Here is a 23,972-nt window from a genome sequence, read left to right as displayed (position 1 = left end):
AGGTGTTTGTGCCTTCCTGATATTCATCCTTTGACCTGCTGTGTCTCAGCAGGCCATTGGGATGGAATGTCTGAAACTGTATTCTTCTTACTCAACACTGTTCATTCCTTCTGTGGCTTTGTTTCCTCTAACTTCCTCAGATCCTTGTACAGCATTTGTTATTATGATGAACAAGAGTTGATGACTTAACATGTGAGAGATTCAGCCACTCTACAATTGGAACTGGATAATCATTTTTAACAGTTTTGAAGAAAGTCAATACTAACTTTTTAAGCTTCTACAACATTTTACTTTACTATAGAGTCTATACTAGGGTTCTTTTCCTCCATATATTAAGCCATTTTATTTTCTGTTATATAAATAAAATATGGCCATGAATGTTTTAATGCACACTCAAAAAATCATGTCCAGGGTTTCTAGATCATAATGAAAATATTTACTTTTAAAATATGAATGAAAATGACTTCTGAAAACTTTACAATGGGAATTTTTCTCTTCTGCCAGATTATAGTGGGAATGCTTGGAAATTCCTCAATACTATTTTATTATGTCACTTTAATGTTCACTGGAAAGCATTTAATGCTCAAAGACCTGATTATAGAGCACTTGACTTTTGCCAATTGCTTAACTATCATCTTAAGAGGCATTCCAAGGACAATGTCATATTTTGGATTTAATGTTTTCCTGGATGACATCGGATGTAAATTGATCATGTACATTTCGAGAATAACAAGGGGGATGTCCCTGTATGCCACGTGCCTATTGAGTTGTTTCCAAGCAATCACAATCAGATCCAGCAGCTCCAAGTGGATGAAGCTTAAATACAGAGCCACCAAGTACATTGGTCCCTTCTGCTTAGTCACTTGGCTTCTCCACCTGCTTCTAAACATCTTGATTCCAGCAAGAGTGTCAGGCCCCACTTACAAAAAAAATGTAACTAACAGATTGAGCTATGCATACTGCTCATTGTTTACTTCTGACCATGTGGGAGCTGCACTCTACATGTTCTTATTGTGTCTTTCTGATGTCTTGTGTCTGGGTTTCATGGCCTGCTCAAGTGTCTCCATGGTGTGGACTCTCTACAAACATAAGAGACAAGTCAGGCATATTCACAATGCTCAACACTTTCAGAAAGTTTCACCTGAAGACAGAGCAACAAAAACTATCCTCATCCTTTTGTGCATATTTTTCATCTCTTATTCATTGTCTTCCCTTGTCGCTGTCATTAGAGCCTGCTCCAAATATCCAGTGTCATGGACACTAAATATATTTACATTGATAGAAATCTGCTTTCCAGTAATTTGTCCCTTTGTTCTCATCATCAATATGAAGTCCAGTTTTAGCATGTTTTTACCCTGCTTTGGTAAAAGGTAACTACCTCCAAGTATTATATGAGCCCTGGTCATCTTTATTTTCTTATATATTGTCATACATTTTTATCTGTTGTTCAATGCTAAAACTGCAATTTGTAACCATTAAGTTTCATATAGGAGATTCCTTCATTATGTGGAATGATCAGTAGTTGTTTAGTGGAAAACCTTTGATAGATATTTTGTCTTACTTCTTGTCCCTCTGACAAAATAACTGACAAAGGTAAGAAGGAAAGATTTCTTTCCCCTCATAGTCTTGAGTTTCTGTGCATTATGTAAGATAGAGGCAGTAGGGAAGATGGATTTGTGGAGAGAGGAATATAAGGTATGTGGTAACATTGTGTTTACAGGCAGAAAGTTGAGATGTGAATTTCTGTGCTCATTTCTGTTTTCTTTGGACTCCTTTTTTGTATGAGTCTACATCAGCCTAATGGATGATATCAACCAGATTCAAAGTGGGTTGTCTGCATTCAACTGAACATCTCTGAAACAGGCACACAGTCATACGGACAGTGACATGCCAGGACCCCAAGTCTATATTATCAAGTTGACACATATACATAAAACTATAACTGTAAAAATATTGGTGGATAGTATTTTTTTGTCCTGGATATTCTGATATGGTTTGTCATGCCCAAGATATATTTGCAATCCAGGTGTTGGCATTGTCATGTTTATTGGAGTATAATGTATCAATGTTGTATAATGATTATGTTTTTCATCACCTCTAATTAGTTAATAAGGTAATGGCCTACCAATAGTCGAGCAGTAGAAGAGATAAGGGCAGGGTTTACAAATTCACTTTTAAAATCGGAAGATCAAAGAGACAGAGGGAGAAGAAAAAAAGTAGAGAGACCATGTGGGTGGAAAAGAAGGATTTGCAATAAAGTTGTAATGGAAGAGCAGGAATGAGGACACACAAGGACTAGAGTGAGCTAGGACAAAACCAAATGTCAAATAAGCAGGAACTTGGCTGACTATTAGCAGCCTAGTCAGGTTAGAACAACTTGGAACATGCCCAGCTTAGGGCCAACGGCTTGTTAATAAAAATGACACAGACAGACACTACCTCAAAGTAAAAGAATAGAAAAAAGTCCTCCAAACCAGCAAGATAGAGAAGAACTTTTCATATTTGTCAAAGGAAAAATCCACCAAGAGAAAGTCTCAATACTGAACATTTATTCTCCAAATGCAAGAGCACCCACATTCATATAAGAAACTTTCCAAAAGCTCAAAACACATGTTGAAAAACCCACAATAATAATAACACCCCACTCTCACTGATAGACAGGTCATTGAAACAGAAACTAAACAGAGACACAGTAAAACTTATAGATGTTACGAACCAAATACATTTAACAGATATCTACTGAACATTTCACCCTAAAATAAAAGAATACACCTTCTCAGTACCTCATGGTACCATCTCCAAAAATGACCATACAACTGTTCACAAAACAAGCCTCAACAGATTTAAAAAAAAGTTGAAATAATCCCATTCATCCTATCAGATCACCATTGATTAAGGCTAGATTTCAATAACAACAAAAACAACAGAAAACACACATAACCTTAGAATCTCAACAACTCTCTCCTCAACAATAAGTTGATCTGGAAAGAAATAAAAAAATTTTTTAATACTTACTGGAATTCAATTAAAATGATGACATGGCATACCCAAACTTATGGGACACAATGAAAGCAGTGCTAAGAAGAAAATTCATAGCACACAAGAGAAAATCCAGGAAGGAGAGGTCATTTTTCTGTTCCAAGTGTCATAAAAGCTTCTGTTATCGCTCAGACCTCTGAGTTCATGAGATCACCCATGAGAAAAAGAAACTTTATACATGCCAAGAATGTGGAAAATCTTTCAGCCACCAGACAAACTTACAATCTCATGAGAGGATTCACACTGGAGAAAAGCCCTACACCTGCTTCCTGTGTAACAAAAGATTCCGTCTGTCATCCACGTACCACTGTCACCTGAGGAATTACCACAAACTTTACTGAACTGTAGAACTCCATGAGATGATAGCAGGCCTTCAGACTCAGTGCCCCATTTGTACATGAAGTAACATGTAGCTTCTAAACAACATTTATTCAGTGAAAGAGCCATCTAGGAAAAGCATATTAATAGGAGGATCTTTCCTAAAATTTAATCTTGTCAGCCTTACCTAAAGAAGTGAAACTGTCATAGGTTTACAGTTCATTGCGGAACCATCTCAGGAAGATAACTGCTAATTTTTACCTTCTTTTTTATGACTCCTGGGAAAGTAAATACTGAATTATCTCTTCAGTCTGTTGTCCTAGTGTATTGTCAAATGAGGGTGAAAAAGAAGAGTCATTTTAGAGTTTGATCTGACAAATGCCTAATGCCTAAATAAGCAGCTTCTACTTTGTACTGGATGTATATTAAATAAACAAATGCATTGTAACATAAATGCCCCCTTTGTATATTTTGTGTGGTTAGTGTTTTGTGTGTGCATTTGTGTGTGTGTGTGTGTGTGTGTGTGTGTGTGTGTGTGTGTGTGTAGAGGGTGTGATTTTTGTGAGCATCTGTGTTTTCCCTTGGTTCCACAGCATAAGTGGACAGTTAGAGTTCTTAGCTGTCAGTTCTTGAGTTTTGCCTTGTTTGAGACAGGGTACTTGTTATTGGCCACATTTTACACTAGTGTATATGAACCTAGATTCTCCAAACATTCTCTGGTCTCCAACTCCAATCTATATAGGGGTTCCCGAAAGTGGTCTGCCACTATTGGTATTAGTGGTCTGTCTATTTTCTACCCAATTGTGGTTTCATACCCCAGTCCTAGGTTTTCAGGGTAAGTTCAGTGCCCTCTCACCCCTTTCCCTTCCCATGAATATCCACTGCTTACAGATCAAGAATAGACCCTCAGCTGAATAGATGAAGTTGTGAATCAGAATAAAAGAAAATCTGTTCATCACAGTGTTTAAGAGGAGCCTCCCCAGCCTGTTTCATTATGGTCCCAACACAGTCTTCATAGTGCTATTTACACCACATCTTAGAAACAGGGAGTATAAGTGATTATAGAGAAGCTTCATCACATGAGGACAAATAGACTACAAAGGTAAATGTTTTCCATAACTAAACTCCATAATCTACAGGGGAGAAAGGAAAATGGCTTAAGTGTTATACTGAGATACTCTGTGCAGATTTGTAGGCAACAGGCAAAGGCTGATTGAGTTCTTGGGATCTGTGTGTCTTGGTGATTTTCCTGAGGAAGCTGAGCTAAGTTCCCATAGCTTGGAAAAATACTGAGGATGAACTAAGACTTTGCTCTGATGTACCTGATAAGGCCTTTGAGCAGACAACCTGGAGGCTTCAGTTTATGAAAATACAGAATTTCCTCATCTGGCGTGAATACCAACATGTCATGCATTTCCCACTGAAATTTTACTGTTGGCATATCTTGTGGTGAACCCAGTCCTCAGAATTTATCTTTCTAATTTCTTATGCTTTGTTCTCCTGTCTCTCTTTTCCTCTCCAGGTTGGATAATTTAAATTCTCACGGTTTTAACATTAGAGATTTCTGGATTGAAGTTTTGGGGTACTTTATTAGCCTTTTTAATCTTTTGAGATTCTAGCCTCTGGAGGATTACAGAATTTTGGATTCAGTTCAGTGCTGTTTCTAAATAAGGTCCTATGCTCAGGTTGAGGGTTAAGACCTGTACAGATATGCATCACAAAGCAGAATTCAGCTGATAACAACGTGATATCCTCATGGCATGGAGAAGTCCTGCAATCTCTGCACCATGTGTGGGCAGGAACCCTGATAAAATCATATACAGTTGCAGGGCTCATCATGTAAGCTGTTAATTCCCAAACCTGGGAGGAAAAAGCAGGATGATTTCTGAGTCTAAAGAAAACATTCAAGAGCAGTGTTTTCAACCTGTGTCATGATTCCTTTGGGACTGCGATAATACTTTCACAGAATTGCATATCTGATATTTACATTACAATTCATATAAGTAACAAAATTTACAATTATAAGAAACAACAAAACTAATTTTATAGGTGGAGGTCACCATAACATGAGGACTGTATTAAAGGTTCACAGCATTACGAAAAGTAAGAACCACTGTTCAAGAGGTTGAGGCAGAAAGATCTTAATTACAGTGTTAATTTGGAGTCACAACATAATACTGCCTAATTAAACCAACATTAATGTCTTTACAGAAATACAGTTGGGGACAATTTGCCGAGCGTAGAAATGACTTCTCAAGAGTGACAAATTGTACTCCTATTAATTTATCTATACTTTGCATCTGATCATAAGAACATTTAAAATGATACATATATACAACTTCATGAGGGCACATCACACTGGAATTTCTTTGAATCATATATATAGGCATTTCAAAATATCAACATATTCCACAAGCAGGCTGGGGAGGAATGCTTTCTTACATTCTGTAAGAAAATGTTAATTCTCTGAGACTTGAAGTATCAAATATGTGTTAAAATTCCACTGGACCTCACAGAAAAAGGTATTATTTATAGATCCAAGCTGCTGTTTATTGCTTATAATATGATGACTCTGCAATTTTTCATGAATCATTATGGTTTGAAAAGGTTGTAGAATATGAAATACTGAGAAGAAAGAACAGAAGAGCAGAAAATGGAGAAATAGATGTGATTGTGAAGGATAAATATGAGAAAAGTTCATTACACAGATATAAAAGAAGATAGTGCAGTCTCCCCCTATGTACAATTAATATGGACTTTGAAATAAAATGTGATTAAAACCTTTCACCACAATGCTCCATTTGGTTCATTTTACGCAGACAACTGTCTTCATGACCCACATTCCTATGTGCCATGTTCTGGAACACACACTTTCTTAAAGGTTCATCAAGATATTTTAACAATGTACAATTATTTTTTGCATAAATTTATTTCTTCAAGAAAATATACCTCTAGTCACCTCATTTTCCTGGAGAGTTATCTTACTAACATACTTATTTATAATCATTTTCCCTAGGAGGAAATTCTCTTTTTGTGGTGTGATGAATTTGGTCTAGGCTGGGGTTCCCTTGACCCTCTGAGTATGCACACACTAATAATGCGCACATGTCCAATCTAGAAACTGACAGTTGCATCATGTCCACGGTAATGGGAACAAGTTAACAATTGGAGCCTCAGAAGGAAACCTTCAAATATTGACTTTAGTGCCATTCTTTCTTTCTGTTTTGTTTTGTTTTCTGAAAGGAACTCAGGAGCAAGGTGTTTAAAAGTTACTTCAAACCCTTGCGGGGATGCTATCATCATGAGTCTAGAGCTGAGTTTAAAATGACTGATCTTCTGGGAAAGAATACCAGGAGATAATGAACCTTTAAGTGTGCCTCACCACAGTTTCAACTGAGACTCACTTCTGATGGCAACAGCTACCACAACAGTTTCATTCAGACAAAGGTTGTTGACCACAGAATAGCAGTAGTAAGAACTAAAGATATTAGAAAGCAAGATTTGGAGAACCCACACTTGTGCTTCTCGAAGTATCTTACTTTCTTCTCAAGTAAATCTCGTAGTTTTTGTTGCACTTTGAGTCTATATTAAGAATTTCTTTCAATAGGTCTACTTAATGGAAGAGAGGATGGGCACGGAAATGAAGGAAGGAATGAAGGGTGGAATAGAGGGAGGGAGGAAGAGAAGGAGGGAAGAAAGATAAAAAGCAGAAAGAATCCAAGATATAGATGGAATAAGGAAAAGGAGCTCCGATATTGTATAGGAAATGAAAACTTGAATTGGCATTTGGATAAACTTGGGGCTGTTTTTACCTCAGGGCACAGTAAACTGTGTCCAGTTTGCTATAAGTTGTTTGAACCCAGATTCTTCAGTAAGCTGCTGCTGAGTGTCTCTTATGGTTATCACCTCATTTTCTCCTTTCTTTTCTTCACTTAGCCTTTGTCTCTCCTCTCTGACTCTGTCACTCTCATTGACTTTCTCCCATAATCTCTATCTCATTTTCTACATCTTTTTCTAGCTTTGAAAAAAAAAAGATTCATTTGGATACTTCTATTTTCCTTTCTAATGACTCTTCGGATCACATCTGGAGTCTTGCACCAGCCAGACCATCCTTCAAATGTATTGTCTTCTTCTCCTAAATATCTGTAAGTACTTTTATTTTTATTTTGCTTCTTCTACTCACCAGTTTTTATACTGCTGGAAAAAGCTACATTCCAATAATGTATAATAATCTTAACAGCTGGATTGAAATTATGGGTTGAAGAGAATACTGATATTACTAAGTTAATTTCTTGTAATAATAGAATTATAGACTGATTTTTCAATTAGAAAAATTAAATTTTCCATAAGCATCAAGAGTAATAGCTAAATTGAATGACATACAGGAAATAAATAGTGCATGTAAGGGGTATATTTTAATTCTTGTGACTCTGTCTATTCTAAAATATGCCAGATGTTTTCCTGATTATTACTACATTTTACTACATATATGCAAAAATTGTTACATGTTCCCAGCTTACTTGGTATCTGCATAAACATACACACATAGTGCTCTTGTTATTAAAAGCGCATCCACTTAGCCCAGTTTACTTCTGGAAAATAGACACAAGTATGTTTGGCTTTCCCTGTTCTTATTTTCATGAACACTGGCTAGATTTTTAGAAGATATCGTGTATCTGTCTAATGACAGGGATTAATATTAATAAGTGAAACCCAAATTAAAACAACAAAACCAAAACTCTACCTATCTAACATGTTTCTATGTCTTCCCTTTAGACATAAGTGTAAACTCATTGCTATGAGCCTTAAATTATATATCACTAGCCTATCAGCCTGATAGGTTTGAATTAGTTAACTGCCATCAGTATAACTCTGTATCATATACCGTAACTAGAACATCTCATATATTAAAAACAATCTCCATTTAAGATGAGGACTTATGTGAAACTACAAACATTTATCATGTTAACCATTGTGAGTGTACAGTTCAGTAAAATAAGAAATGTTCCTGATGATTAGCAGATGCTCTTCAAACATGTCACCACAAACCCAAAACTCTGTGTCCTTGAAACCAGCACCTTCTCTTTGCAATCCTGTTAATCATCATTCTAACGTCTTTTAAATTTTCATTACATCATTCATTTGTTGTTAGCCAGGACATGTGCAGCTAAGATAGCATACATACATAAAGCATACAAAATATGTTTTGGGAGCTGGGTGTCTCCTTCCATGATATGGGACCCTGGAGAGAACCCTGAACATTAAACTAGGTACAAAGCACCTTTACCTTCTGCCCAGTCTTTCTGGCCCTCATTGTTGTACTTTTCAGTATTTGTAGTTTATAACTGTAGTTACAACAGCTAGATGGAATCACACAGAAATGTATGTGATCATAGCACTTAATTCCGGGTCTTTTGTGGTTTTCTATGTTTTAGAGTGTATCAAATTTACTTTTAAAGACAAATGCTATAGCATTGTTTGTCTAAACCATGTTGTCTTCATCCATTTTCTGTTATTGTTGTTGTTCTGTTGCTTAAATTTGATGGATGTATGGAATGATTCCATACTTTGGGTGGGCTTAATGTGGAAGTGACAAAGAAAGTACCTCTCCAAGATGCAGATTTTTATTTGTTTCAAATCATACTAAGAACTGGAATTTTCATATAAATGAATAATTCCTCTTTCATATGAAAAAAGTATTCTATACGTAGAGAGCATCTATAGCCTGAGAACTTCTTTCAGAAAGGTAGCCCTAATAGCAACAAAATTAATAAAACATAAGAAATAAGTCTTGACAAATGCACTATTTTAAGGAAGAAAATTATTAAAATTTGAAATATATTCTTTAAAGCACAGAGAAATGAATAGTTATGCTGTGTTCTTCAAGAAAAACTTCAGGGAAACAAACGTGAGTCTTCCATGCACAAAGTGACAAGACTACCAGTGTATCACCAAAAGACAAGGAATACAAATATCATTCTTCTACCATTCTAACTTAGAATACTGATATAAAATTCATATAAAAAGTGTAGGACTGTATAGCACAGTGGAAAAGTGTTCATCTTTTATTCATGAAGCTCTGGTTTTGATCCCTGGTCTTTCCAGTAAAATAAAACTCCAATACTCCAATAGAAGACAAATAAGACAGGGATGACCATGACAATTTTACAACTGAATGTATGTTGTTTATATTCAATGACTACATATAAGGGCTATCAATATTAAGTGGAAATATTTACCATGAAACCAAACCTCTTTTGCTATTATGTGACTTTTTAATTTAATTGATAGATCATTTTTTTCTTACAGTATTTCCCTCAATTCAGGGGAACAGCATTTCTTCTCTCCATATATTTTAAATAATTATCTTCACTTTAATGACATACTCATTCTTTCCCCCCTTCCCTTGACTCTGCTAGACCCCTTTTTTCCTTCATCATTTGATGTCCTTTCTGTTTTCATAGCCATAACCACTTTCTCTCAACACTTACATCTATGTAGACATTTTGACCCATGTCTCTGAGAATGATCCTGTGATTTTTTTCTCCAAAGTTATACTATGCTGACATACTCTTTGCAATACCAAATTGCATCTGAAAATTTTATAATGTCGCTCTCTTCTAGAAATTAGCAAATTCTGCTGTGTATTGATACTGTACTTTCATTATCAACCGAAGAACTTCAGTAATTTGCTATTGTGAATTATGCAGCAGTTAACACGGACGTGCAGCATCTCTGTGGTGGGACAGAGAGTTCTTTGGGTATATGTCAAGAAATCATATAGATGTGTTATTTTGTAATACCATTTAGATTTTTTGAGATATCTTTGTATTTATTTCTCTAGAACTGAGTACTTTACTTCATCCACTACAATATGAAGATTCCTTTTTCACACTATTTTTAAGAATTGTTAGTGCTCTATTCTCTTGATGTTAATCATTCTTAGGGATTCAATGGAGTCTCAAGGTATGTGTAATATGCTTTTCATTTATAAGTAAAAATGTTAAATGCTTTTTAAAGCTACTGCTCATTTGTGCCTTGTCTTTTAAAGTAGCCCTTGCCTTTTTGATTACCTATTAGCTGACGTGAATGATTGTAAAGAGACAGTTTAATATTATTTTCCTTTATACAGTGTAGATATTAAGCTCTTGATTGAAACACAGAAGTCAGTGATTTTCTCTTATTCAGTAGGTTGCATTTCTATTTTGTTGGGCCTTGGACAAGGTAATTCCATTTAACCTGCAACCTTCAATCACGTAGTACAGGTAGAGGTCTCCACCTCCAGAGATTTAAATATTAATGAGTTATCTAAAGGCCAGGGGCGTAGCTAATTAAGTTATCCCCTCCCCTTTCCCCCTCCCTATAAAAGTCAGGCTCCCCTGGCTTTTGTCGGGGAAGCGCATACCATCTATATCCATTTATCACACCATGAACAATAAAACTTTGGGAAACTCCACGTGTTGCCTGGGCCTGCCGCTGCCAGATTGCCAACTTCTGGAACCCGAGCGGCCGCTGCAGCCGCCAGCCCGCAGAGGCTGTGTGAATGTGGGATCCCTGGGGAGCGCGACCTGGACTGCTGCTGGAACAAGGAGACCCCACCACCGGACTCCCTCCCCCCGCGAGATTTCTTCCCCACACTATTTCACTGGTAGCTTTCTTTAATCTGCTATAGCTTCTAGTATCATGAAGTCCACTTACTAATTCTGAGTACCTTTCATGTTCTATTAGTATTGTTGCCTCTACCTCCACCTTGCATTTCTAAAGTTTTCCTATGAGAGATTTTGCATGTTGGCTGTATAATAATTTAATCTTAATTTTTTATAGAAAGGATGGGATATAGATATAATCCCAGTCTGTAGGTGTAAAACCATTTTGGACAAAGTCATTCAGGATTAGAAGGAGTGGTCACTGAATAAAATCAACCATTCAAGGAAAAAGTGATTTTTGTCATCCTGAGATTCATCCTAAGAACTGCTGTACCTTACCAGGGCACTGGAATGGAGTGCCTGACCCCTCATTTATCTTACTCAACAGTGGTCATTCTATATGTGGTTTTGCATCCTCTCACTTCTGGATCCTTGTATAGTATTTGCTACTATGATTAACAAGAATTGATGACCCAACATGTGGGAGACTCAGTAACACTACAGTTGAAACTACATAATTACTTTTCTTTTTTTAAAAAAGAAAAACAATAGTAAAACTAGATATTAAGCTCTTGATGGAACAAAAGCTTCTGCGACATTTTTTATTTCTATAGAGTTCTATGGTTAACTTTCTCCATATGTTCACTTATGTTAACTTTTTGATTAACCCCTGTTTATATGGTATGTGATGGTCACTCATTGCAACTTTGAATGGTATCCTCTAATCGTGTTCCCTTAATTATCAGTGATATTTGTGTTCACTTTGCACACAATTTGTACATTCCTGAATTGTTTATAGGAAATTTATCCAAGGCATGGATGCTTCTGATTTATTTTATAGTTTAGGTTTTCCCAATTTTACTTTTAAGTATCCTTTTTAGGGTAAGAGATGAGTCACAGATTAATAGTATACTGCTTATTACTACATATCAGTGCTCAGTTCCTAGCTCACAACTCTCTACAAATTAAGCTGTAAGAGATGCCAAACCCCTCACGTCTAGTGGCACTCAAACTTACATGCAACCTTAGAACCCTTCACTTAAGGAAAATATGATATTTTATAGTGGTTGCAACACATCTGTCCACATACTTCAAGCAAGAGTGTCTGTTGAGAACTCAGATGTATTTCAGATAGGTCTCTTTTTATATGTTGCATGGTATTTTCCCCTCGTTGCTTTTAAAATTCTTTCTTTGGTCTGTAGATTTTGTGCTTTGATTATTATGTGGTGGGGAGATTTTTTTCTGGTTCAGTCTAATTGGTGTTCAATAAGCTTCTTTATAGGCATCTCTTCCTTTAGGTTGGTAAAATATTCTTCTATGATTTTGTTGATAATATTTTCTGGGTCTTGGAGCTGGAACTCTTAATCTTTTTCTGTTCCTACTGTACTTAATTTAAGTCTTTCATGGTATCCCAGATTTCCTTAATGATTTTTGTTAGAGATTTTTTTACATTTAATATTTTTTGATTGGTGTAACAATTTTGTCTATTATATTTTCTATACCTGAGACGCTCTCTTTCAAATACTGTATTCTGTTGATGGTGCTTGCATCTGTTGTTCCTGTTCCTTTCCCTAGGCTTTGCATCTACAGAATTTCCTCAGTTTGTGTTTTATTTATTGCTTCTTTTTGCACTTTCAGGTCTAACACAGATTTATTTATTTTCTTTACCTGTTTAGTTATCTTTTCTTGTATATGTTTAACTTATTTTTTTTGTTGTTTCTCATTAAAGACCTCAACATGTTTAATTGTATTCCCCTGTATTTCTTTAAGGGATTTATTCATTTCCTCTTTAAAGACCTCTATCATCTTTATAGGATTGGTTGTAAGAAAATTTTCTTGTGCTTCACTTGTGTTAGGATAACCAGGGCTTGCTATATTAGAATAGTGGTGGTGTGAGGGTGTGATATTGCCCTTGCTTTTGTGATTGTGTTCTTTCAAAGGCCTTTAGCCACCAAGATAGCTTTGGTCCCTGGATGCTGCTGTTGTAGTAGGTATTGGAAGGGGGTTAGTCTTGATGATCCTGGTGTGAAAGGCCTCTAATGGGTATTATTTGATGGTGATTCTTAGGAATTTCTGATCACTAGGTCTGTATATATCAGAATCCTCAGGTCTGTATGGTTCAGGAGTAACAGTTATACTAAATAGGAGCAGAGAAGTGGGGGCTGAAAGAAGTTCACCGGGGACAACAGGTTGCTTAGGGTAATTTGGAAAGTCCACAAAGAATCAATAAGCAGGGAAGATGGGTAGGGAAAAGGGAATCCTGTCTGTATTGTTCAGGATCCTCAGGTCTGATGAAGGTGGACAGAGAGGTGTCAGGAGAACAGAGGTTATCCTATATGTTTAATGATCCAGACGTTTAATAAAGATGGGCAAAGTGCTGGGAGAAAATGAATGTCTATAGGAGATAGCAGGCTATTTAGTATACAAAAATCCATCCAGATAATACACCATGTAAACAAACTTAGGGGAAAAAAATCACATGAACAACAAATTAGATGCTGAAAAGGCCTTTGAAAATTTTAACACCCCTTCATGCTTGAACTATTAGAGAGATCAGCAACATAACACATGTAAACATAATGAAAGCAATATATAACAAGACAATAGGCAACATTAAACTAAACAGAGAGAACCTAAAGCAATTCCATGAAAATCAAGATAGAATACTGCCCACTCTCTTCCTGTCTATTCAAAATACTACTTGAAGTTCTATCTAGAGCAATTATACAACTAAAGGAGATCAAAGATACAAATTGGGAAGGAAGAAGGCAAAAATATTGCTATTTGCAAATGATATAATATTATACAAATATGACCCCAAGAATTGTAACAGAGAACTCCTACAGCTGATAAACACCATCAGGCAAGTGGCTGGATACAAAATTACTCAGAGAAATCAATAGCCTTCTTTTATACAAGTGAGAAACTGGTGGACAAAAAAATCACGGAAACAATAACCTTTACAATAGCCACAAATAATATAAAATATCCTGTTGTAACTCTAACCAAGAAAGAAAAAGTTTGTATGACAAAAACTTCAAGTCCCTAAAGAAAGAAACTGAAGAAGAATTCAGAAGATGGAAAGATTTCCCATGTTCAGGATATGTAGAAAAAACATAGTGAAAGTGTCCATCTTACCTAAAGCAAATTACAGATTCAATGCAAACCCCATGAAAATTCCAACACAGATTTTATAGATCCTAAAAGAGCAATTCTCATGTTCACATGGAAACACAAAAAAATGTAAAACAAAACAGGATAACAAAAAACAATTCTGAACAATAAAAGAACTTTGGGAGGAGTCACCATCCCAGACCTCAAGCTATAATACAAAAAATCATGATAAAACTGAAGGGTGTTGGTACAAAATCACACACAGTGACCAACTAAATCAAATTAAAGACTCCAAGATAAACCCACACTCCTATGGACATTTGATTTTTGATAAAGAAGCCAGAACTATACAATGGAAAAAATAAACTATCTTCAACAAATGGTAGTAGACTAATTGGATTTCTATATGTAGAACAATGCAAACATGTCACTATCACCCTGAACAAAACCCAAGTACAGGTAAATCAAGGACCTCAACATAAAACCAAATAACATAAATCTCACAGAAAATATAGTGGGAAACAGTCTTGAATACATGATACAGGAGTCAGTTTCCTAAACAGAACAACAATGACTCAGGCTCTAAGACCAACAATTGAAAATTGGGACCTCATGATACTGTAAGGCCTCTGTAAGGCAAAGGACACTCTCAATAGGACAAAATGGCAGCCTAAAGATTGGCAAAGAGCCAGGCAGTGGTGGTGCACGCCTTTAATCCTAGCACTTGGGAAGCAGAGAGAGGCAGGTTTCTGTGTTCGAGGCCAGCCTGGTGTACAGAGTGAGTTCCACACAGCCAGGGCTACACAGAGAAACCCTCAAGAAACAACAACAAAACGATTGGCAAAGGATCTTCATCAACTTACTACATGTGAAGGAAGACTAATATTCAAAATCAAGAAGTTAGACACCAACAACTCAAATAACCCAATTAAAAATCTGGAGTATAGAGCTAAACAAAGAATTCTCAAAGGAGCGGTGGTGGCACAGGCCTTTAATCCCAGCACTTGGGAGGCAGAGGCAGGCAGATTTCTGAGTTCGAGGCGGGCCTGGTCTACAGAGTGAGTTCCAGGACAACCAGGGCGATACAGAGAAACCTTGTCTCGAAAAACCAAAAAAAAAAAAAAAAAAAAAAAAAAAAAATCTCAAAGGAGGAAACTTGAATTTCATAGAAGCACTTAAAGAAATGTTCTAACTTGTAGTCATCAGGAAAATACGAATCAAAACAACTCTGAGGCTTCCTCATCTTATGCCCATCAGAATGGCTTAAAATTAAATACTCAAGTGACAGCACATGCTCGTGAGGATGTGGAGCAAGTGGAACACCTTTTCACTGCTGATGAGATTGCAAATTTGTACAACAACAAATTTGTTGTACAAATTTGCAAGTCAATTTGGCACTACCTTAGAAAACTGGGACTTGATCTACGTCAAGACCCAGGTCTACTACCCCTGAGCATATATGCCCAAAAGATGCTCCAACAGCTCCCAAAGACACTTGCTAAGCAATGTTTATAGCAACTTCATTCACAAGATTCAGAAACTGGAAAGAGCTTGGATGTCCCTCAACTGATGAAGAAAATGTGGTACATTTACACAATTGGATATTATTCAGCTATTAAAAACAAAGACATCAAGGATTTTTGCAGGCAAATGGATGGAACTTGAGAATATCATCCTAAGTGAGGAAATATATTCCCCCCCAAAATTCATGAGTTGTACTCACTTATAAGTAGATGTTAGGATAACTATGCTACACTACACAGACTCAAAAAATGTTAAACAGGAAGGGAAGCACAAGTGAGGATGCTTGCATCTCACTTAGAAGGGGAATAAAATGGTCTTAAAAGGCATCTGGAGGGAAAGAAATGGGCAAGAGAGAGTATGGGGAAGAAAATAGGGAGGGTGTTTAGGATCAAGTATGGAGATGAACAAGAGAGATGGCCAGGTAGCCATGAGAATGAATGGATATATGCAAATGACCATAACTGGGATATCAGGGACATCTCCAAGATGTGACTGGGACCTGAGATAAGAGAAGTGCTCAAGAATCAATTAGGGTGACTTTGGCTGTGACTCACAGCATTGGGGATATGGAACCTGAAGCAACCACCTCCTGTAATCAGGCAAGAACCCTGTTGTAGTAATTTTCAACCCCAACAAGCCCGTATAAAAAATATACAATCCAGTTATTATAATTATAAGCCATGTGCTTAGAATGGGCAGATCTAGTGCTGTACTAATTCCCCAGCTATAAGACACTTTGCTACTAGCAATTTCTCCTAGCCATGTGGTTCTACTCCATCTTGACTTTCTCCTTCTCTGTTTCTATCCTCTCTCTTTCCCTTCTTTTTCTCCTCTCCCATCTGCCCCCACTCACCTAGACCTCCTGTCCTACCTTTCTCATCCGCTGCCCAATCAGAGACTCTAGCCTTTATTGACAAATTAAAATGGGAAAAAGATTCACATGAGACCTCCTCAGTATGTGTTTGACTGCTCATGGGGGGGGGGAGCCCCTCTTGAGGAAGTAGAATTAACATAAGAATATAACGGCATCATGGCTACCCACAACAGAATCCCAGTGGAGAAATAGATTTACCAAACTACTCTCAAAATGGTTGACTCGAAATTTGTCCTGTCTACAAAAATGCAGAGACTGGGGATGAGGTAGAGACTGAGGAAATGGCCAGCCAATAACTGGTCCAACTTGAGACCCATACCACAAGCAAGCACCAATCCCTGACACTATTAACGACACTCTGTTATGCTTGAAGATAGGAGTCTAGCATGCCTGTCCTCTGAAAGGCTCCACCCAGCAGCTGAATCAGATGAAGACACCAATAGTAAAACAGTGGATGAAAATTTTGGACTTTTATGAAAGAATGGGGTAAGGATTGTGGGCCCCAGAAAGGGACAGGAACTCCACAGAAAGACCAACAGAGTGAACTAACCTGGACCCTTTAGGCTCTCAGAATATAAATCACCAATCAAAGAGCATATATGGGCTGTACCTAGGCCTTCCTTCACATATGTAGCACATGTGTGGTCTGGTCTTCATGAGGGTCCAAACAATTAGATGAGGATCTGTCTCAACTGTTGTTGTCAGTCTGGAGAACATGTTCATCTACCTTGGTTGCCTTGTATGGCCTCAGTGGTAGAGGATATGCTTAGTCCCATAGAGACTCGATATGCTATAGTGGGGGCAGATTCCCAGGGCACCTTCACCTGCTCAGAAGAGAAGGGGAGAGGTGATTTGAAGAAGGTTTGTGAGAGGGGGTTGACTGGGAGTCAGGCAGTGATTATGATATAAACTGAGTAAATAAAATAAATAAGTTAGAAAATTATAAGAAAAAAACTGATAAATCTTCAAATAAAATATTCTTTTTCCTCACTTGTTTAAATATGATTTTCAATATTCTTTCTTCTTTCTTTTTTATTGATTTTTGAAGTCCACTTCATGCAAGTTTCACAAATTATGACAGGTTTTAAAAATTATTTTGTTGATAATTTGATCAATATCATACAGTTTAGTAACAAGAAAAACACATTTATATAATTTTGTGTTTGTGTTTTTGAATTTTATAATGACTTTGTCTGTGTGTGTATTCCTAACATTAATGGAATTGCCTCCATAGAAGAGATTAGCCACAAATTATTAGATCTGTGTGTCTCTGTCTCTAGAGTCCTAAAATTAAAGATGTCTACCACTGCATCCTATGAAATTATTAATTTTCAATAAATTTATCCAATTTTCCGATTAAATGGAAATAATAAAGAACATCTAATTCATAATAAAAACACTTTAAACAGCTTCTTTTTCTGTGATAGGTCTATAATTACAATAATGTGATGAAGGTTTTATTTAAGCTAACTTTGTCAAGTATTGAACATTCATAATGCATTTCCAGGTTCTCTAGACAATAATAAATGTATTGGTTTCTTTTAAAAATAGGAGTAAAAATTACTTCTGAAAATATTGCAATGAGAATTTTTCTAATCTCCCACATTACAGTTGGGATGCTTGGCAATTCCTCAATACTATTTTATTACACCTTTTTGATATTGAATGGAAAGCACTTAATGCCCAAAGACCTGATTACAAAGCACTTGACTTTTGCCAACTGCTTGTCTATCATCTCAAGAGGCATTCCGAGGATAATGTCAGATTTTGGATTTCAAACCATCTTGGATGACATTGGATGTAAATTGATAGTGTATATTGGCAGGATAACCAGGGGTGTGTCTCTTTATGCAATGTGCCTACTGAGTTGCTTCCAAGCAATCACAATCAGCTCTAGGAACTCCAGGTTGATGAAACTGAAATACAAAACCACCAAGTACATTGGTCCCTGTTGTTCAGTTAGTTGGCTTGTGAACCTGCTTCTAAACACCTATTCACCAACAAGAATTTCAGGCTCCAGTTACACTAAAAATACAAGTAACAGGGTGAGTTATGCATACTGCTCAGTTCTTGCTTCTGACAATGCAGCAACTGCTCTGTTTCTTTTCTTAACATGCTTCTCTGATGGACTATGTCTGGGTCTCATGTTCTGCTCAAGTGTCTCTATGGTGAGTATCCTCTACAAACATAAGAGAAAGGTGAAGCATATCTACAGTGATCATCACTTTCAGAAAGTCTCACCTGAAGTCAGAGCCACCCAAAATATCCTCATCCTGCTATGCACATTTGTCATCTCTTACTCATTTTCTTCTATTATGGCTGCCCTTAGGGCATGGTCCAACTATCCAGTGCTATGGAGACTAAATATATTTATGTTTATAGAAATTTGCTTTCCCATAATTTGCCCTTTTGTTCTCATCATCAATACAAAGTCTACTTCCAGACTGGTTTTACCCTACTTTGGTAAGAGATAGTTTCCTCCCCTCATGGAAATTAGCCTTCTTCTCTCTTTTTTTATATGTTGTTATATGTTTTATATGTTTGTATGTTATAAGCTCAACTCTCACCCATGGAAAAGTCACAAATACAAAAATTAAAGAGAGAAATAATGGAATAAATAGATGTTATGACTCAAATAAACAAGAGTTATCTACAAAACGTCTCATGAAAACACAAGAGAGTTCCCTTCTTCTCTGTACCTCATGGAACCTTCTCTCAATTGGCCATACACTCAGTCAAAAGCAACTTTGTAGAGGTGCAAAAAAAAAAAAAAAAAGAATGAAATGGTCCCCTGTATCATATCAGAACACCAGGATTATAGCTGGACTTCAACAACAGAAACAATAGAAAAGCCTACAAATTTGCAGAAGCTGAACAACTCTCTACTCAGTGACAAGTCAGTGTAGGAAGAAATAAAGAAATAAATTATAGACTTTCTAGAGTTCACTGACAATTAATAAACAACAAAGAAATTAGCCCAACTTAAAAAAAAATAGAAACAAATCTATTTGTAATCAGGCACATTCACTGACAACTGAAAGGAGCTCCACAACATTGTTGACAATCTGACATCGTCACAGCCAGCCCAGGGACCCACAAACAAATCAAATTTCGTAAAGTACAGGTTTTTGAAGTAAAACATAATGATTCTTTATATTGCCGTGGTGTCTTTTGTTATGTCCCCTTTTAGTTCCTGGGAAATAAAAAAGAAATGAACAATTTTCTTGATAGATACCACTTAACAAAGTTAAATCAAAATCAGAGCAACAGTTTAAAGAGATCTATAAGCCTAGAAAGAATAGAAGCAGTAATTGTCTCCCAACCAAAATCAGCCCACTGGTTGTTTGTGGAACTTACTTAAAATTAGTTATTTACAGGGTGAAAGAGATACTGTGGAGTCGAAATTTGGGCAAGAATTTAAGTGCATAGAGGGGATGCCTTGTGACTAAAAGATGGCTCATTCAGGAAGGAGCTCACATTGTAATCAGGAAGTTTACACTTCAGACTTCAGCACACACTTAAAAATGTGGCTCAAAACACTAGCATGTGATCCCAGTACATGGGAGGTAAAAAGGACGACGGGAAGTTTTATAAACCAGCTTTGTTTTCAATTGTGACTTTCATGACTGGCACTAATTCCAAGTAAACTGCCTCTACTATGTCCAGTCATGTTCTTGAGAGCAGAGACATTGTGCATGTTTTGGAGTCAAATATGGATTTTGGATGTGTTTCAATCATGTGTGAATTCTGCTGAGGACTCAATAATATATAAGCAAAGCCTTCCCCAAATTATAACTATGCCAGTGAGGACATCTTAGCTCAAGGGTGGCTGTCTATTGCTAGACATTAAGTGGATGGACAAAGAATTATATATGTTAGATATAAAGTCCACCCACACAGCAGAGTGAAATGCAAAATGAGAGGAAGGGGCCGCTGACAGACTAATGGCTGTATGTGGGGAATGGGAAAGCTTCAGCTACCTGAGAGTGAAAGATGTAGTCATGAGATTACAAGGCAGAAAGTAACAATTGACAGTCTGAGGCAAAACCGCCAAAAATGGCAGCTACTGCAGAACTGAAATAGAGACCCTGAGGATTCCAGCCAGATAATACCAATAATGAATCGGGGCCTGGACACTAAGCTAGGAGTTTCCACTAGAGTAGAGATGGGATGTACAGAGAATAGGGTTCTGGGTACAAGGTCTCAGCTATAGGTTTGGGGGAACAGCTGAAGGAGTATAAATAAGAAACTACAGATTGATGAGTAGCAGAGAAATACCAGCTAAAAAGACTTTTTTTATATATAAAAATGAGAAAATGTATTAGAACAAAAATTGATCTTCTATTAAGGGGACAAGAGGAGAATGAGAGATCTGAGTCCCCCATCAAGTGTGTGTGTGTGTGTGTGTGTGTGTGTGTGTGTGTGTGTGTACTTTTTTGAGAAATTCCTCCTTTCCTTCTTGGTCCTGTCCAGCCTTGGTCTTTTTCCCCAGTACAACTATTTAGTAATACATCCAGTATCTAGACAGAAGTGGTCTGTAGAAGTGGTGAGTGACCTTTCTTAAAGAGGCCAAGCCCTGTTTTCCTGATTGGCCTAATTTCATCTGATTCTACTTCAGTGCACTGACTAGTTAAAGACAACATTGTGTCCAGAGCTCACAGGAGCCTGACTTTGTCTTTCCCTTAAGGACAGTGACTTGATACTTGCAATCACAGTATGAAAAGTGGCTTAAGAGAACAGAACATGTGAATGCCATGTTATTGACATCTTTAGACATGTGGATAGACAGATGAGCTAACCCATACTCTAGTAATCCCAGATAGTCATCATTTGGCTGTGATTTCAGGTCCATTTCGCCATGTAGGAGTAGGAAACCCTGTGCTCTGAGAATAAGCCTTTAAAAGAAGTTTTCAAGGTTTTGAAACACCAATCAGGAACAACATCAACACAAGAGAATAGAAGGACACACATGCATATACACCATGACGTTTTATTGGCAACAAGTCGGTAGACAACCTGGAGAGAAGAGGGAAGATTTATGTGGCTCTCTTATAGGAAATATTTTAGTAAATTCTCTATATTCCATAGACATGAAATAGAGGAGATGTTCAAAATACTGCCTGAAACTCTAGTGAAGGAAATGACAGTGTTGATCTTCTCAAAACTGTGATAGATTCCCTTATCTCTTTCCAGAAAGAGCAGTATCCTGAGTCTGAAGAGGGAGCTGTTTCATTTGTCATTCCCCAGGATGTCAAAACAAGTCAAGTTATATCCAGGTTTCAGGATTTGAGAATGAAGGCAACTGTTTACGAAAGTATCATTATGGATGAACCAGGGTTGTTTTCCCAGCCAGAACAGCCTAACTCCAAGCCAGTCCCTATCAGAATGATTGGGCAACTTCCACATGTGAGAGACTCCAAGAGAGATTCCATGGAGTCTCCAAATCACACAAATGTGAAGAATAGGAATGCTCAAGACACAGATACTTACACCCAACGAGTGGACTAAATTCTAAGACCTCTATGGTCTTATGGTTGAATTAAGGACTGATTGAAGGAGCTGAAGGGGAAAGTGCTCCTTAGGAAGACCAGCAGTCTAAATTAACCTGGACCCTAGGGAGCTCCCAGAGACTGAGCCACCAATCAGGTGGCATACATCGGCTAGTCTGAGGCAAGGAGGAGGAGGAATGGGATAAGGTACTTTCTGAGGAATAACTAGGAGAGGGGCAACACACAGACTGTAAGAAGTTTAACAAGCAGAAAGGCCCAACTGAGGATGCTTCAATCCCACTTAGAAGAGGGAAGAAAATAGTCATGAGAAGCAGGGGGACAGAGGGACCTGGGTGGGAGAAGGGGAAGGGAAGAAGAAGGAAAAGAGGAGGCAAGATCCTGTATGGGAAGAGACAGGAGAAAAACCCAGAGGGCCAGGAGAATGAAGAGAAATATGTAGCAGTGGGGAGTGAGGAATAGGAGAAACCATTAAAAAGTCCAAGATGCCAGGGATACAAGAGGCTCCCAGGGCCAGATGGGGATGACATTAGTTGAAATACCCAACCTCTGAGAGACAGAACCTGAAGAGACCACCTCCAGTAGATAGATATAGCCTGCAGTTGAGGGATGGAGCCGTCCACCTATCTCAAAATCTTTAACCCAGAATTGTTCCTCTCTAAAGGAAATGCAGGTAGAAAAAAATAGAGCAGAGGAAAGTCCATAAAGGACTGAAGGAAAGTCTATAAAGGCCATCCAGAGATCGATCCACCTTGGGATCCATTGCATCCGCAGACACCAAACTCCGACACTATTGCTGATGTGAAGAAGTGCTTGCAGATAGAAGCCTGGTATAGTTGTCCTCTGAAAGGTTCTGCCAGAACCTGACTAAGACAGATGCAGATACTCACAGCCATCCATTGGACTGAGCCTGGGGACCCCAGTGGAAAAGTTAGGGGAAGGAGTGAAGATGCTGAAGGGAGTTGCAACCCCAACCAAAAAGTACACATTGGCCAGTCCATGGCTCCTGCTACATATGTAGCAGAGGACTGCTTGATCTGGCATCAGTGGGAGGGGAGGTACTTGGTCTTGTGGAGGTTTGATGCCCCAGGGAAGGGGGATGCTAGAGGGGTGAGGCAAGAGTGGGTAGGTGAGTGGGGGAGTAACTTCTTAGAAACAAACTGTAGGTGGAGAGAGTGGGGAGTTTGCAGAGGGAAGTCAGGGAAGGGGGGCACTTTAAATGTTAATAAATAAAATAATTAATAATAAATAAGTAAATAAATAAATAAATTCCAGTATTTCCAGCATATGCTCTACCTGTTTTACTTGAGACCATAGCCTTGCAAGGGCACCAAGTCCTCCCTACAGTCCCCAACTTTGCCCCCTCACTTATGATTCATATGCCTGCCCACAACTTTGGCAGTATTCTTCTGCTTTACTGGAGAACATGCCTTAGTAGGAACCACAGAGACGACACAGGTACTTGGCGTCCCAGAGGCAAGTTGGCACCTAAAACTGCAGAGATCCTCAGGCTTCAAATCCCCCGCAAACACATCCAACTGGACGTGAATGCTCATCGGTCAACAAAACAACCGGCCACCAGAAGGGGAAACAGACGCCAAGGGAAACACATCCACAAAGCACACATCCATCAAAGAAACACTAAGAAATTTGCACCTACACTGATAATTACCCCAAACTCAAGTCACTAAAGGCCAAGTTAAGGATAGAATCAACAAAAGTCAGGGCAATATGGCTCCACCAGAGCCTAGCTGCCCTATTACAGCAAGCCCTCGATGTTCCAACACAGCAGATGCACTGGAAAATTCCCTTAAATCCAAGCATATGAAGATGATAATGGCCCATAAAGAAGAAATACCTTAAACAAATCCAGGAAAAAAAAACCAAACAGGTAAAAGAGGTTAATTAAATGCTTCTAGACTAGAAAATGAAAATAGATGAAATAAATAC

General features: G+C 37.7%; 2 protein-coding genes across 2 annotated transcripts; both read left to right on the top strand.

Moving 5' to 3' along the window:
• Positions 1-429: 429 nt before the first annotated feature.
• On the top strand, positions 430-1,374 carry LOC143440759 (vomeronasal type-1 receptor 4-like). Its single transcript, XM_076927542.1, has one exon. It carries the CDS (start codon positions 454-456, stop codon positions 1,372-1,374), a length of 921 nt encoding a protein of 306 aa, XP_076783657.1. The 5' UTR covers positions 430-453.
• Positions 1,375-18,041: 16,667 nt separating this feature from the next.
• On the top strand, positions 18,042-18,989 carry LOC143440748 (vomeronasal type-1 receptor 4-like). Its single transcript, XM_076927529.1, has one exon. The coding sequence runs from the start codon at positions 18,042-18,044 to the stop codon at positions 18,987-18,989; it is 948 nt and encodes a 315-aa protein (XP_076783644.1).
• The last annotated feature ends 4,983 nt before the right edge of the window (positions 18,990-23,972 follow it).

Source organism: Arvicanthis niloticus, chromosome 30, assembly GCF_011762505.2.
Source record: "Arvicanthis niloticus isolate mArvNil1 chromosome 30, mArvNil1.pat.X, whole genome shotgun sequence".
NCBI classification, from domain to species: Eukaryota; Metazoa; Chordata; class Mammalia; order Rodentia; family Muridae; genus Arvicanthis; species Arvicanthis niloticus.
Note: the sequence above shows the minus strand (reverse complement) of the source record. Positions and strands in the feature narration are given on the sequence as shown.

Bases quoted from the DNA above. Each gene is read 5' to 3' on its own strand.
- LOC143440759 (XM_076927542.1), top strand. From the start codon at position 454: ATGAAAATGACTTCTGAAAACTTTACAATGGGAATTTTTCTCTTCTGC.
- LOC143440748 (XM_076927529.1), top strand. From the start codon at position 18,042: ATGTATTGGTTTCTTTTAAAAATAGGAGTAAAAATTACTTCTGAAAAT.